Source organism: Prorops nasuta, unplaced genomic scaffold (genome assembly GCF_024137725.1).
Source record: "Prorops nasuta isolate Cenicafe-Biocafe unplaced genomic scaffold, Cenicafe_Pnas_1.2 PNAS00032, whole genome shotgun sequence".
NCBI classification, from domain to species: domain Eukaryota; kingdom Metazoa; phylum Arthropoda; class Insecta; order Hymenoptera; family Bethylidae; genus Prorops; species Prorops nasuta.
The window spans coordinates 495,618-507,664 of record NW_027116829.1 but is presented as its reverse complement, the minus strand read 5'-3'; the positions used below and the strand labels follow the sequence as shown (position 1 = coordinate 507,664).

At 50.2% G+C, this 12,047-nt stretch overlaps 1 protein-coding gene and 1 long non-coding RNA gene across 3 annotated transcripts in view; one reads left to right on the top strand and one right to left on the bottom strand.

The window, feature by feature from the left end:
* LOC136783154 (uncharacterized) overlaps nt 1–12,047 on the bottom strand; it is a 36,594-nt gene that overhangs the window by 9,057 nt on the left and 15,490 nt on the right. Inside the window, exon 1 of one of the 2 annotated variants that reach the window (XR_010824225.1) lies at nt 839–1,188. The exons of the other annotated variant lie outside the window; for it this stretch is intronic. This is a non-coding gene — a long non-coding RNA (uncharacterized lncRNA). Of the gene's footprint in view, nt 1–838; nt 1,189–12,047 lie in introns of those variants that run through there. 2 annotated transcript variants of the gene reach the window in all.
* Nucleotides 2,066–12,047, top strand: part of LOC136783150 (RNA-binding protein MEX3B) — a 34,071-nt gene continuing 24,089 nt past the window's right edge. Inside the window, exon 1 of the mRNA XM_066743048.1 lies at nt 2,066–3,036. Within this exon, the coding sequence (XP_066599145.1) occupies nt 2,733–3,036 (304 nt within the window). The 5' untranslated portion in view covers nt 2,066–2,732. The remainder of the gene's footprint in view (nt 3,037–12,047) is intronic.

The following is a 12,047-nucleotide window of genomic DNA, read 5'->3' as shown; positions in this document are numbered from 1 at the left end:
TGTGCAGCGTAATAAAGGATGAAATAAATGGCCTACCATGACTACATCCCTCGAGTCTGTGTGGTCATCGACGACGAGGCTGCTCGGTTCAAGGACGATGGATCGAACCGAGCCAGCCCCGGCCGCGACAATCACCGGTTTCATTTCAGCTCTGACGTAGGAGCCAAGTTTTCATTTCTAAAATCGTAAAACCATCTCAATTTTATTGCAAAATAAATTGAATAGAGGAGAAACACCCATCGTCACTTGAAATTCGACAAAAACAAAGTAACTTTCGCGACCTTCCACGATATATCCGACAGAAACGACGAAAGGCTCGTTATAACGATCTGTGTGCGGGTACCTTCTGCTGGTATACATGTAGAATGTAAATAAATAATTGATATGCTACTGCTACGTGTTAATATTATTTGTCTAGCGGAACTTTTGGTAGAGATAGCGATGTTGAAGATTCGAGACGGGAATGGAAGGGAAATTTCTATTGGAATATCGTACGCGCGCTAAGGTTGAATTGAAAATCTCTGTAAAATTGACGTACGTTGATTTTAGAGGAGGTCCGCGGGCCCGGAATGCAAATTGAGGATTGAATTTCGTGTTTAGGGGAGGAGAAGGCGATTCGGAGAACCAGATTGGCGTCTCGCGTGGCTCGAATGGGCGAAAAAATTATTTCGACTATATCGAAGGTGAAAATGTCGAATTGTGCAGCGCGCGGTGCACGCGGGCCCTCGTGATTTTACCATCGAATTTAATTTATCGCTGGATAGTCTTAACCGATCCAAGCGCGCTTTACGACTACCACTCGATGCTTCGCTATTATTTCTTCAGGCTCGTAAATTACCTTCGCGTTGCGCTCGGCTCGGCTCTCGTCGTAGCATCGAAAAATTTCTCAAACTCCGTGCGAAAGGTGTTTTTATGGGTTGGCAAGAATACCGCGGTGCGGCGCCGCGCTGGGGCATCGGCACACTGTATATGCACAGCTTCTTGAAATTCGTGCAGGACGCAGGTTCGTGACGGCCATGAGCCACGAGGTTGTCGCTGCACGAGCGACTAGCGCGAGAATAGCTCCACGTTGGCTGCTTCTGCCTGCGCGCGTATATGGTTCATGCCCGCCGCACCCCACACCTCTCTCCGCGTGCTTGTCGCATATGATATACATGTATAGCGTAGCAAGAAGAGGAAGAAGAAGAGTCGCTGTAGGAAAAATGGCGACCTCTCGGCTGATTGTAGCGCGCGACGTCTCTTACGACCGAGATACCTATAATGCGACAAAGGAACTGGACTACCGTCGCGATGTTCCCGCGCGCGCGCGCCCGCGCGCCCGCTCGCTCGCTCGAATAGGTTAGAGAAGCCGGGTCACGTGACCGCCGCAAGTCGCGAGTGTCCACGTGACTTTACTAATGGCCCCCTCCTCCTCCTCCACCCGTAACCCCTTCGTTACTATAGCGAAAAGCGCGGGAGAATACAAAATCGCGTTAGGTCGAACCGAATGGTATACATCAAGGGACGAGCGAATGTGGTAGGCGGGCGACATTGGGTCGAGGGTTGAAAAAATGATTTCAGCTGGGTTGAGGTAGGGTTGAGGGTGGTGGTGGTGGGAGAGGGATGATTTAAAGACGCGGGAGAGCCGGGTCGGGGCCGATGCTGGGGGTCGTTGGTCGGCAGTGTCGTGGATGGTGGATGCTAGAGGGGAGAGGGGTGGCGATGTTAAAGTTTGCCGGGGGTTGGAGAGGGACTGGACTGGATGGAGTGGAGGAGAGTATCGTCAGGAAGTCGAGGGGAGGGGAGGGTGGGGAGGGAGGGAGGGAGAGAGCGAGCGAGCGTGCGTGCGTGCGAGAGCGAGAGCGAGGCCCCGGTAGAGAGGTACGCGCTCTTATATTCCGGCGCGGCGCGGCGCGTCGGCCTTGGATTGGTGGGGATGGGTGGTGCGGACCACGTGACCCTCTCGTCCAATCGGAGCGACGGAAAGCCGGCGTTTGGCACATGGCGCCGGGTCCGTCGGCCGCAGTCGCAGTTCGTCGCAGTCAGTCGCAGTGGGAGCACGAGCGAGAAGGTAGTTGCACGCGCCTGCCTTCGAAAGGAAAGACCGCGAGAGAGAGAGAGAGAGAGAGAGAGTTAGACGGACAGGCGCAAAGGGAATTGAATAGAGAAGGAGAGAGTCGAAGAGCGGAGAGGGTGGGAGAGAACGAGAGAGAGAGAGAGAGAGAAAACCGCGCGTCGTCGTCCCTTTGCCTTCGTTTGCCGTTTCAGTTTCAGTTGCGCGACGACGCTCTCGGACGCTTCACTTTAGTCGGTCGGCCACGCAGTTCGCGATCACCACGTCCCGCCATAGTCCAGAAAACGGGAGGACGATCTTGAAAGCAGCAATTTTCACTGACTAGCTGACTTTTAGAGCGTTATATTCAGCCAATCGTCGTCGACAACGATCTTGGAGATTCCTAACTACTGCTACTACTAATATTATTATTATTCGCGTCGACGGTGTTTTTTCCTCGATATTTCAGCCTTCCTCAAGGTGTAGTGTGTGCGTTTGCTTTACGGAGGTGAGATATCCCTCTGGAGATAACGACGCGAGGGAGAGACAGGAAGAGCAAAGATAGAGCGATACAGAGACTGAGGAGAGGAAGAGAGAGAGAGAGAGAGAGAGAGAAAAGAACGCGGTGTGTGAGCTAAACTGAAAAAAGGACTGTTTGATATATCGAGTCGAGTGGGAAGAGAAGCAGTAATCGTCGATAATGCCGACGAATTTGTTCAGCGAAATGGATCGTGCGGCAAACGGGGTAGCCACCGGCACCCTGGAGGAACAACGAGCGTTGCAGCTCGCTTTTGAATTATCGATGCTCGGTCTCGAAGGCACACCAGGTTGTCCTGGGTCCGGGAACAGCACCGGCAATGGAACTGCCAATGATCAGGATTCTCTACAACCGCCGCCGCCTTCCATCGTCTACGAGGAGGCTCGTTCCAAGAAATCCCAGAACATGACCGAGTGCGTGCCGGTACCGAGCAGCGAGCACGTGGCCGAGATCGTCGGCCGACAAGGTAAGCTGCCATAACCTATTCTTCAAAACTCGCTCCTTCTCTCATCCCGGCTTTTGCTTCTACTCCCACGAAAACCGGTTCTTGCAACACTTTAAACATTACTCTCTTTTCTCTCATTAACGAAAATCTCGCCTTTTCTCGCCTTGTAACACGTATTACGATACTTCCAAGTATTCTCCTTCTGAAAGCTTCGACGAGCCTCTGACAAACACGCACGAACATGTACATGTGTACGTTTATATCGGTCCTCTAGCGCGCTCTCCCTTACGAGTAAAATCAGGGGATAGGAGAATACGATTGTCCCAAGTTTTTTCTCCGGTGTATTTATGGCGCGACGCGAAATCACAAGACAGTAGAAGTATTTACACAACATGTATAGTAGTTTAGTGGGATTGGGGCGGGGGGGGGGGGGGGGGGGGAATCCTCGGCACAAAAACATCAAGTGAAATTCTTAGCAGTGTCGGTTCAGTGGCACTTTAGTAACGTGGTCGCTTCATAGGACTGAGTAATGGAGCAATTAAAGCAATTTACGTTCGAATGGCTAATTTGTTTAACGGCGCCGAGCGAGCGAGCGAGCGTGCGAGCAAGAGAGTGGTAGAGAGAAGAACGAGTGTGTGGTAGGTCGCGCGCGCGAATTTTTCGTCGCTAAAGTCGATCTAAAGTTGCAAGTGGATATTCTATAACGTAGCTAGGTGCGTGCACAGCTTAGCCAAATAAAGAAGCATCGTGGCGGCTGGCGTGTGACCGATGACACCAACCTTGAAGCCATTTCTTCTGGGAATCGTGTCTGTGTGGCTCCCCTCTTTTCTTCCTTCTTTTTCGGCTCGGATTCTTCTTCGTTCTGAGAAAGGTGCTGAGAGCGTTGGTCCGATAGTCACGCTCGATAATGTCGTCGTTATCACCTCGTAGCTTAATGTTTCTGCCTATTTCGCTCCACATGCGCGTATCTATATACGCTCGGCCTTGAAACCTGCACAAAAGTACCGGTACAATTAAATTCCGAAGGGAAATGACTATGTACTCGGGAGCGAGGCGTCGCACACCGCGCGTTTCTTATATTATCTATATTGCTAATATTTCGCTCTATCACGAGCCGTGAAAGAGCGTTCCTATACGAAAAACGCTCGTTGCTGCATCTTTCGCCCGAGACGAGCCGAGAAGGAGGAACGTCTTCGCTACTCAAGGTCAAAGAAAAATGTTCGCACGATGCCTATAAACATAGAGACGAATGAGAGAGCATAGCGCGAGGAGTGTCGCGATAGCAGGTGGAATATAATCTTTTCCATGTTCGCAGGGTGGTATAACGGATTAGGAGGAAGCGAGTTGACCACGCGTTGGCACTAATATTGATCGTCGAGGAACATTAGAGACTTAGATCGGTGTCGTGGCATGCTTCGTCATATATTTTAAATTCCAACTTGGTCTCGGCGCGCGTACGTGCTTATCGTCCCTTCCGTTTCACCAGTGCGTGTCCCCCAGAATGCGCGCGCGCGCGCGCGTTCGCTCTCACGGCTAGCTCGTCTCCTCTCGGTTTGAGAGCCACTGGCGTGTTGCGCGCGAGCGTGTGCAAACGCCTATCAGTAGTAGTAGTAGGACGGTTCTTAGCAGAGAGGCTTAAATGTCGCTCTTTAGGCATGAAAACTTTTGTCAAAGCAGCCCCCCCGGGACTTGGCGATCGGAAGCGTCATCTCGACTCCCGGCTAATCGCGCGTTTGCCTCTATCTCGATTATTGCTTTCGCTCGAGCCGTATGTGCGTGGTACACTCCGTGGAAAGTGGCGCGGGGCGCGCGCACGAGGACCAACAACAATTTGCATACACGCGTTTTCTTTAAGGCGCGCATTGTGTTTCATAGAACGCGGACCAGCTTTTTTCTCTCGATCCGCCTCGGAAACCAGTTTGACATAGCCGCCATGAATCATTCCGAGAGTTTAGCTCGCCGACCCAAACTCTCAACGCTTCTCGCTCTGTCGTAGATAGACACGCCGGGAGACCGGCGACAGCCCGCCGCTATACACAGCGAATCCCTCCGAGCGACTCTGTCCTGCACTTATCAGCTCTATCGATCTACGCTGAGAATTTTGCGCGCGAAATCCGCCACCCACCTCCTTCCTCGCTGCTGCTCCACGCGTTCCTCCGCTTCAAACTGGTTGCTACACGCTTGGAAAAACTCTGCAAGAATGGTCGTTGCGCGACTGTTCGAAATAATCCACGCGAGAGTGTACTCTCCGTGCTCTCTTATGTATAATACCACCATATATTATATTGTTGGACGCGAGCGGATCGAGTCTGCGAGAGATGTCTGATAAATAGTTTGAGCGCGGTGTCTAGAGAAAAAATGGTGTATGAACGATTAATAATAGGAAAGATGGAGAGCGGAGGAAGAGCTTGTACCGGCGGGGTGGGTAGGTGAAAAAAGTTGAGAGAAATTAGCCGATAGCATGTAAGCGCTTCTAATGAGTTTGATACGCCGTTCCATTATGAGGATGTGGCTATTTGTTGAGCATTTTCGCTCTCTCGGTGAAGTGGCGGAGTGTTCCCTTCCCCACTCCCGTCCCTTTCTCCCTGTCCCCCACCCACTGGCTGTCTCTTTCGCTCGCTCGCTCGCTCGCTCGTTCGCGCGGACCACCGGAAGTTGTAATGAGCGCCTCCGTCGCTGGACTCATCGCTTCGTGCTCGACGATGACGTTACTTTGGAAACATTACAAATGCTTATATATCCAGGTCGTTAGCTTCCAGTCCTCTCCCTCTCCCTGCTGCACGATGAAAAAACGACCCACGATCGCACTCTTTTTTATCCGCCAGATCGATCCACGAGGAAAGAAACACATCTCCCGCGATCCGTCGAAGCACGTAGAAACCAGTGCTATAGCTTTAGTTTCGGCATTGATTTGAATAATCGAAATTGCCAAGCGCAAAATTTCAATCTGTTTACGGTCTTAAGTTCTCGCTGGGCCATGGCACGTATTTATAAATACGCGTACACGTTTACGAACGGCGGGCTGGCTGGCTTTTATTTATCAGCCGAGCTAAACCGTGATTAATATCAGCTCGCTGAAATGTGCCTGTTCGATTTGCTTGTGGCGGAGTGCGAAATTCGGCCGAGGTCATTGATCCCATTGTTTAGAGCGACTTTGGAATTTCCCCGAAATTATTTTTCTTTCCCAAGGTCGAAGGTTTTTCTTCTTTCATAAAGTTGTCGGCAAGGCTGACGCCGATGCGTGAAAATTTGAGGGAAGATGAGATTTTACGACTGGTCCGTTACACGCGTTTCGAGTGGCATACTACTGTGCTTTATGTAGTACTGTTTATTAAAGTGTAAGAGCGAGTATATATGTAGGCGTGAAATATCGGAATCTCTTTAGAATTCTACCGAATGGTATATATGTATATAGTTTTTCAATCGCTGCGTGCCCATAAGAAGGAGCCATGCAGGCGTCAATCTGCACACTGCACAGCGTTTGGTCCGACTTACGAGTGTGCAGCAGTCTGTGTACTCCTCCTATCGCGAGTTCCTTCGTCTCTCCGAGAATCTCTAGGCAGTATTCGTGCATGTAGAAATTGTAAACGCGATAAGGTGGGGTAATAATATTTAGTCGAATATCGAACAAATAGACTATTTGATATTTTGTCGACGCATGACCATCATCCAAAGGAGATACTAGTTTGCCAGGAAAACTATGTTGCTAAATGTAAACTGTACAGAAGCGAACTACGTGAAAATTAAAATGACCAGCATTCGTTTGGCAGTCTCATTGGGATTTTCGTGAGTCTCGACCGCAAAATGGTCGATGGCCGTGCACAGAGCGTTTCCGGTACTTTGTGCAAGAAGATGGCCCTCTCGTAGGAAGGGGGAGAGGGCGCGGTTGGTTCGAAGAGGAGCCGATGAGGCAGTGGAACGCGAAGCGAGCGGCCTCAATTCTGAGATGGGCATTGTCACAGCACTCACGGAGGAGCGAGCTGGGCCAAACCGATTGTGCTTCTTTATTTACGAGGCCGGTTCAATTTGCGATCATGTCGAAACTCTTTCGAAAAGCTGCTTTCTCCGGTGAGAAATCATCTCCGAGCTGGATTACGTAGTCGAATCGCGAATTTCTGAAAGGCGCTGGCTGCGAGAGAGACGGCGGAGAGCGAGAAGAGGAGCAAGAGGGTTTGAAAGAGGAGGAGGAGGAGGAGGAGGAGGAGGAGAAATTGGCGGGCAGCCTTTGTTGCGCTGCGTAGCAGCTGCCGACCGCACCGGGCCTTTCCGTTCTCATGCACGAAACTCGATCGGCCACTGGAGCCCGTCGAAACCCGACGAAGATGCCATGCCGAGACCACTCACGAAAATAAGGGACGGAAAACTACCGAGTTGCCGGAGAATACGCGCGCGAGAGACCCGACTGAGAACCACTGCAACGCCGCCTAGCAGATGTTTACAGCGCCCGAAATGAGCGGTTTTTCTCCTTTTTTATTTATTCTGTCTACCATGTGCACGGGAGGAGGAGTGGACTACCCTCGGGCCTCGCCCCAGCCTCTCCTTCCTCTCTTCCAACGGGCAAGCTCCGCTCTCCCGAAGGAAGGAAGGAGCCCTCCGCCGTCGCCGCTCTACCGGATTCCTGGCAAAAGAAAGCAATTGACGACAACTGCGTCGCTGCTGCTGCTGCGGACGATCGTATTCATCTGTCCGAGCGAGAGTAAACTCGACCTTGAAATAAAAATTTAAGATATAAGGTGCACGCGACATTTATTACATTCCCATTGAAATGACATCCGCCGAAACGCGCGTTAAATTTCCCCGTAGGTCACAGAGCGCTGAGATGATTTTTTCATTGAACGATAAAAGAGGAGCAATTGAAGCAGACGCCTGGGTCAGTATTTTTGTCTCGTCGTCCAATAACGGCTTTCTGAGTCACGCGAGTTTCGCGCGTTTGTCGCTGGGAAATTGGTGATCGAATTTTCGCGTGGCATGGTGCGAGTCCTTTAGGATCGGTTGAGGGAGAGGGGAGGGGGGCGGGGGGGGGGGGAGACAGGTGAAAAGATTGGATTTCGAGGTGATCGAATCGCGCGTGCAAGGGCCGTCGGAAGTGGAAAACGTTCTTTGTTGTTCGCTGGAGAGTCTCTCTTGGCAGGCTCGAGGATATCGAATATCCGAACTACAACCGCGCGACTGTAGAGGGTTCGCCTAACCTCGCTCTCTTCCCTCCTCCTCCTCCTCCTCCTTTTCATCCTCTCTGGCTGGCCTTCCTCATCCGCCGCCGCCTCCTCGCTCTGCCCCTTGTCAGACCTTTGTCCCACCGCCTTCCTTTTACTCTCTTTATCCTTCGATTAAACAGCCCTGAATCCTCCCGGTATTCAAACACCTTCAATTTACTCACATTCATATACAACACACGCACACTTGGTTTTTCTCTCCTCCCTATCCACCTATCCCCACCTGTAGTAAACGCCTTTACTCACCTTCGACTTCCTTTCTTCTCTCTAGCTCTCTCTCTCTCTCTCTCGTACATACGGGGGGGAAACACTCACTTTAACGAGTAATGTCACTCGAATGCGACGATTATATCACGAAAAAGGTATTTTTAGGTTAAACTAGTTTGCCTTATATAAGCGAAATTTATGAATCGACCGACTGTTTGATATTCGAGTCACTTTACCGTCCCGAGGAATTTACCTTTGCACTTTAAACGACGCACGACCCGGCTGCCTGCCACGGGCCGGTCCGCGCAAATTGTCCATTATATTTCTCGAACGCAGCGAAAGAGAGAAGAAGCTCTTTGTTAGAGAATGTCCTCTAGTTTGTTTTCGTTAGCTTTTTGGTACGCGGCGGCGTTAATACACGTGGTACTCATAAACACCCTGTATATATACGTATACCGTAGCATAATCGTAAACACACAGACGGGCGCTCTCTAGCGGGAAAAGATGAAAACACGCGAGTTTTTGTGTCGATCTATTATCGTCGCACAAGAGAGAGAGAGAGAGAGAGAGTCCTAGCAGGAATTTAATTTCGCGCGAATCTCAAATTTGAGAGCGTAGCGATGCAAGGAAATATAAATGAGGAATTACTGATAGAATTGTTAGCGAGGTAGTAGCATAGGTGGGCTTTTTTCCGCGATAGGCACTGGAGTGAGAAAAAAGCGTCCTTTTCACAACGGTGCACATCCTTTGGATGCATCACGCACGGGTATCCGATTATTCGAAGACCGCACGTCCCGGGAGGAAGTGGTTCGCAGGCCGGCCACCTACACTCGCACGCACACATGCTCAGCCGAGCGTTGGCACGTGCACGTGCACCTACAGACACGTTCTCGCCAGTCTCTCGCTCCATTTGGCCAATCCTCGTGCACCGTGCTACCAACAATACACGCTACGTGGCACTTCCGCCAGCCCCAGGAACGCGTTTCTCCCGTTCCTCCGACAACTCTCTCGATCCTAAAATCCTTACAAATCTACAAATTCCGAATCTGTCCTTCGAACGTATCTTTGATGCACGAGACACTCCCGATTCTCACTCGATAAACGTAATTTCAATTTCTCCTCGCTTCCATATTTAATTTTTAATCCAGCACCGAACTAACAAACAGATTAATTTCACGCGTGATCAAAGTCAAGCACCGTATTAACAGGATGAAATCTGTTCGATCACAAGGATTTCGAATTAACCATCTGTATATGCGCGTTTAGCAATTAGTGGCACCGATCTAACAAACGATAATCTATAAATGTGTGTATATAATGAGAACGAAGAGAAAAAACCACTAACAAATGACTAACTCGATTACTAATAGTACTAACCTCAACTAACTAAAATCTACAAAATAAAACTAATAAATATAACATACTAACCCTAACTAAAACCAACTAACAATGTGTCGTCGCTAACAAGAAAAATAATACAAAGCTCGTTATTACGCAAATGTCAGGTAATATCGAGTAAATCGGGGTAGAGCGTTGGAAGCTTGGAGGGAGAATTGAAAGTACGATGTGAGGATCGAGTAAGAATTAAGGAGAGCGGGTATTATTGGAGGATGGGATGTAACGGAGGATGCGAGGGTGGTCCCCCGGGCTCTCGGTGGCCGTGAGTCGGTGGGAGCGAGTCTGGAGGTGCTCGAAGGGATGGTTAGGAATGGCGAATTTTCTGCTTTCCCAAGGAGAAGGCCGACCTCGACTGCGACCTTTCCATCCTGGGCGAAGCGTGTGAATGCCGAGGTGCGCGCGCGAGTTCTCGTAGTACGTCGAACTGTGACGTAGTCGGCGGTGCGTGTCCTAGGTCAAGATTCAACACTGTCTACTGCTGCTGGTGGCAGGCCCGCTTCTTTCTAGCCTCGGCTTCGTCCTTCCGCACCCCCCCCCCCCCTCCCCACCAACTCTGCTATATACCGTAACCTCCCGCACTCCCTCTCTCTCTCTCTCTCTCTCCACTCCAACACACCGAAAACTCATTTACTTGGCTCAGCGACTCGCTCGCGTTCAGCCCCCTTGCACCATCCATACGGCCGAAACTTTTTCATCCCATATCTCTCTCTCTCTCTCGTACAGCGTTCTCCACACACACACACACACACACACACACACACGTCGTACGTACACTGTACTACACTACCGTCAGCCTCGCGCACCGTTTCAACCAAATTATGCGCAGCCTCCGCGAAATCCGATACCTCCTGCAAGGCCGCGGAAAGTAAAAGTCCGACAAAATCCTTTCTCGATTGCTTCGATTTGAGACTCTCGACCTCCTCCTCCTCCTCCTCCTCCTCTCCTCCACGCAGTCTCGTCGCCTCTGATTTTCATTAATGCTTCCTCGCCGCGCTCTGGTTCTCCTTATACAAATGGGAGGCTTCGTTGTTTCGATGGAGCAGGTTTAGGCTGCACAACTCGTCCCCTTTTTATTATTTTTATATATATCGCCTTTCAATTTATCAGTGTTTCGCGTTCAATCTTCGAGACTTTCGCAATGGTCAAGAGTTGCGGAAAGGGAAAGTAGTGACGGCGCGTACTCAGTACTCTAACGAGATAGTTTCAATGGAAAGGGGGTGGGGTAGGGGCATGGGCAGAGTATTGCGGCACTGACCCACTACTCGCCTCGCGCGCTGGACCTTTTTTCACCTTTCTCGCTCTTTTCGAGCAATCAATCACCTTCTCTCCCCACTGGCGCCTCAGCCGCTTCTTCTCTCGAAGCAGGATCCTCGTCGCCTCGAAAGCATTCGTCGGTCTAATAAACTTCCAATTCTGCGGAGACCTCGCCTGCTTGGTCAAAAAAAAAAAAAAAAAAGAAAAAATTGACCGTTCTGTATAGTTTCGGCAGGATCGAGCCGCCGTGGTCTCCCAGAAATCCTCGGAAAGATATCGAGCTCGTTTTGATAAGCTAGGCTGCTTTGCCGGACTAGAAATGATGAGGTGGTTGAACAGAGGAATAGGAAACGGAGGTGGGGGGATCTGCGAAGAGGGTTAAAAGAAAACGAGTTTGTTTCTCCGGTGCTTTCGAGACGCGTGGTCCTCGCCCAGTGAAAATAGCGGTAGAATCAAAAGGCCGTATTTTTTGTGTCGGCATCTCAAGGCTCACCAGTTTGCGCTAATTTCGTCTCGAGAGACCTCGAGAGGGGGAAGGGGGAGAGGGATTGGTAAAAGAAGCAATGTTTCTACGAAACGACCATCCTGGCCGAGATCCGTTCGATTCTAGGAATCCCGAAGGACTCGGCAGCGGCTCCCGAGGGACCTGAATTATTAAAGTGATACAGGCGACCCAATTTTTATGCTAGTCGAGAGAAAAAGCGGCTAGATTCTGCGCGCATTCTTGAAAAGTCTTGTGTTCTTCGTTGGTCAAATTATATACGGTTCGCGTGGTTATAATAAGGCTGATTAAAGCTGCTGATTGATCAATTGGATTATTCGGCTGTGACCAAGTTATATATCCAAGCGTCTCATTAAAATCATTAAACGCATTAATCATATTTTGCTTACAACATCATCTAGCCGGAGAAATCCTAGTTTGCTCATCCACTAAATGATTCCTAACCAACGACACTAACG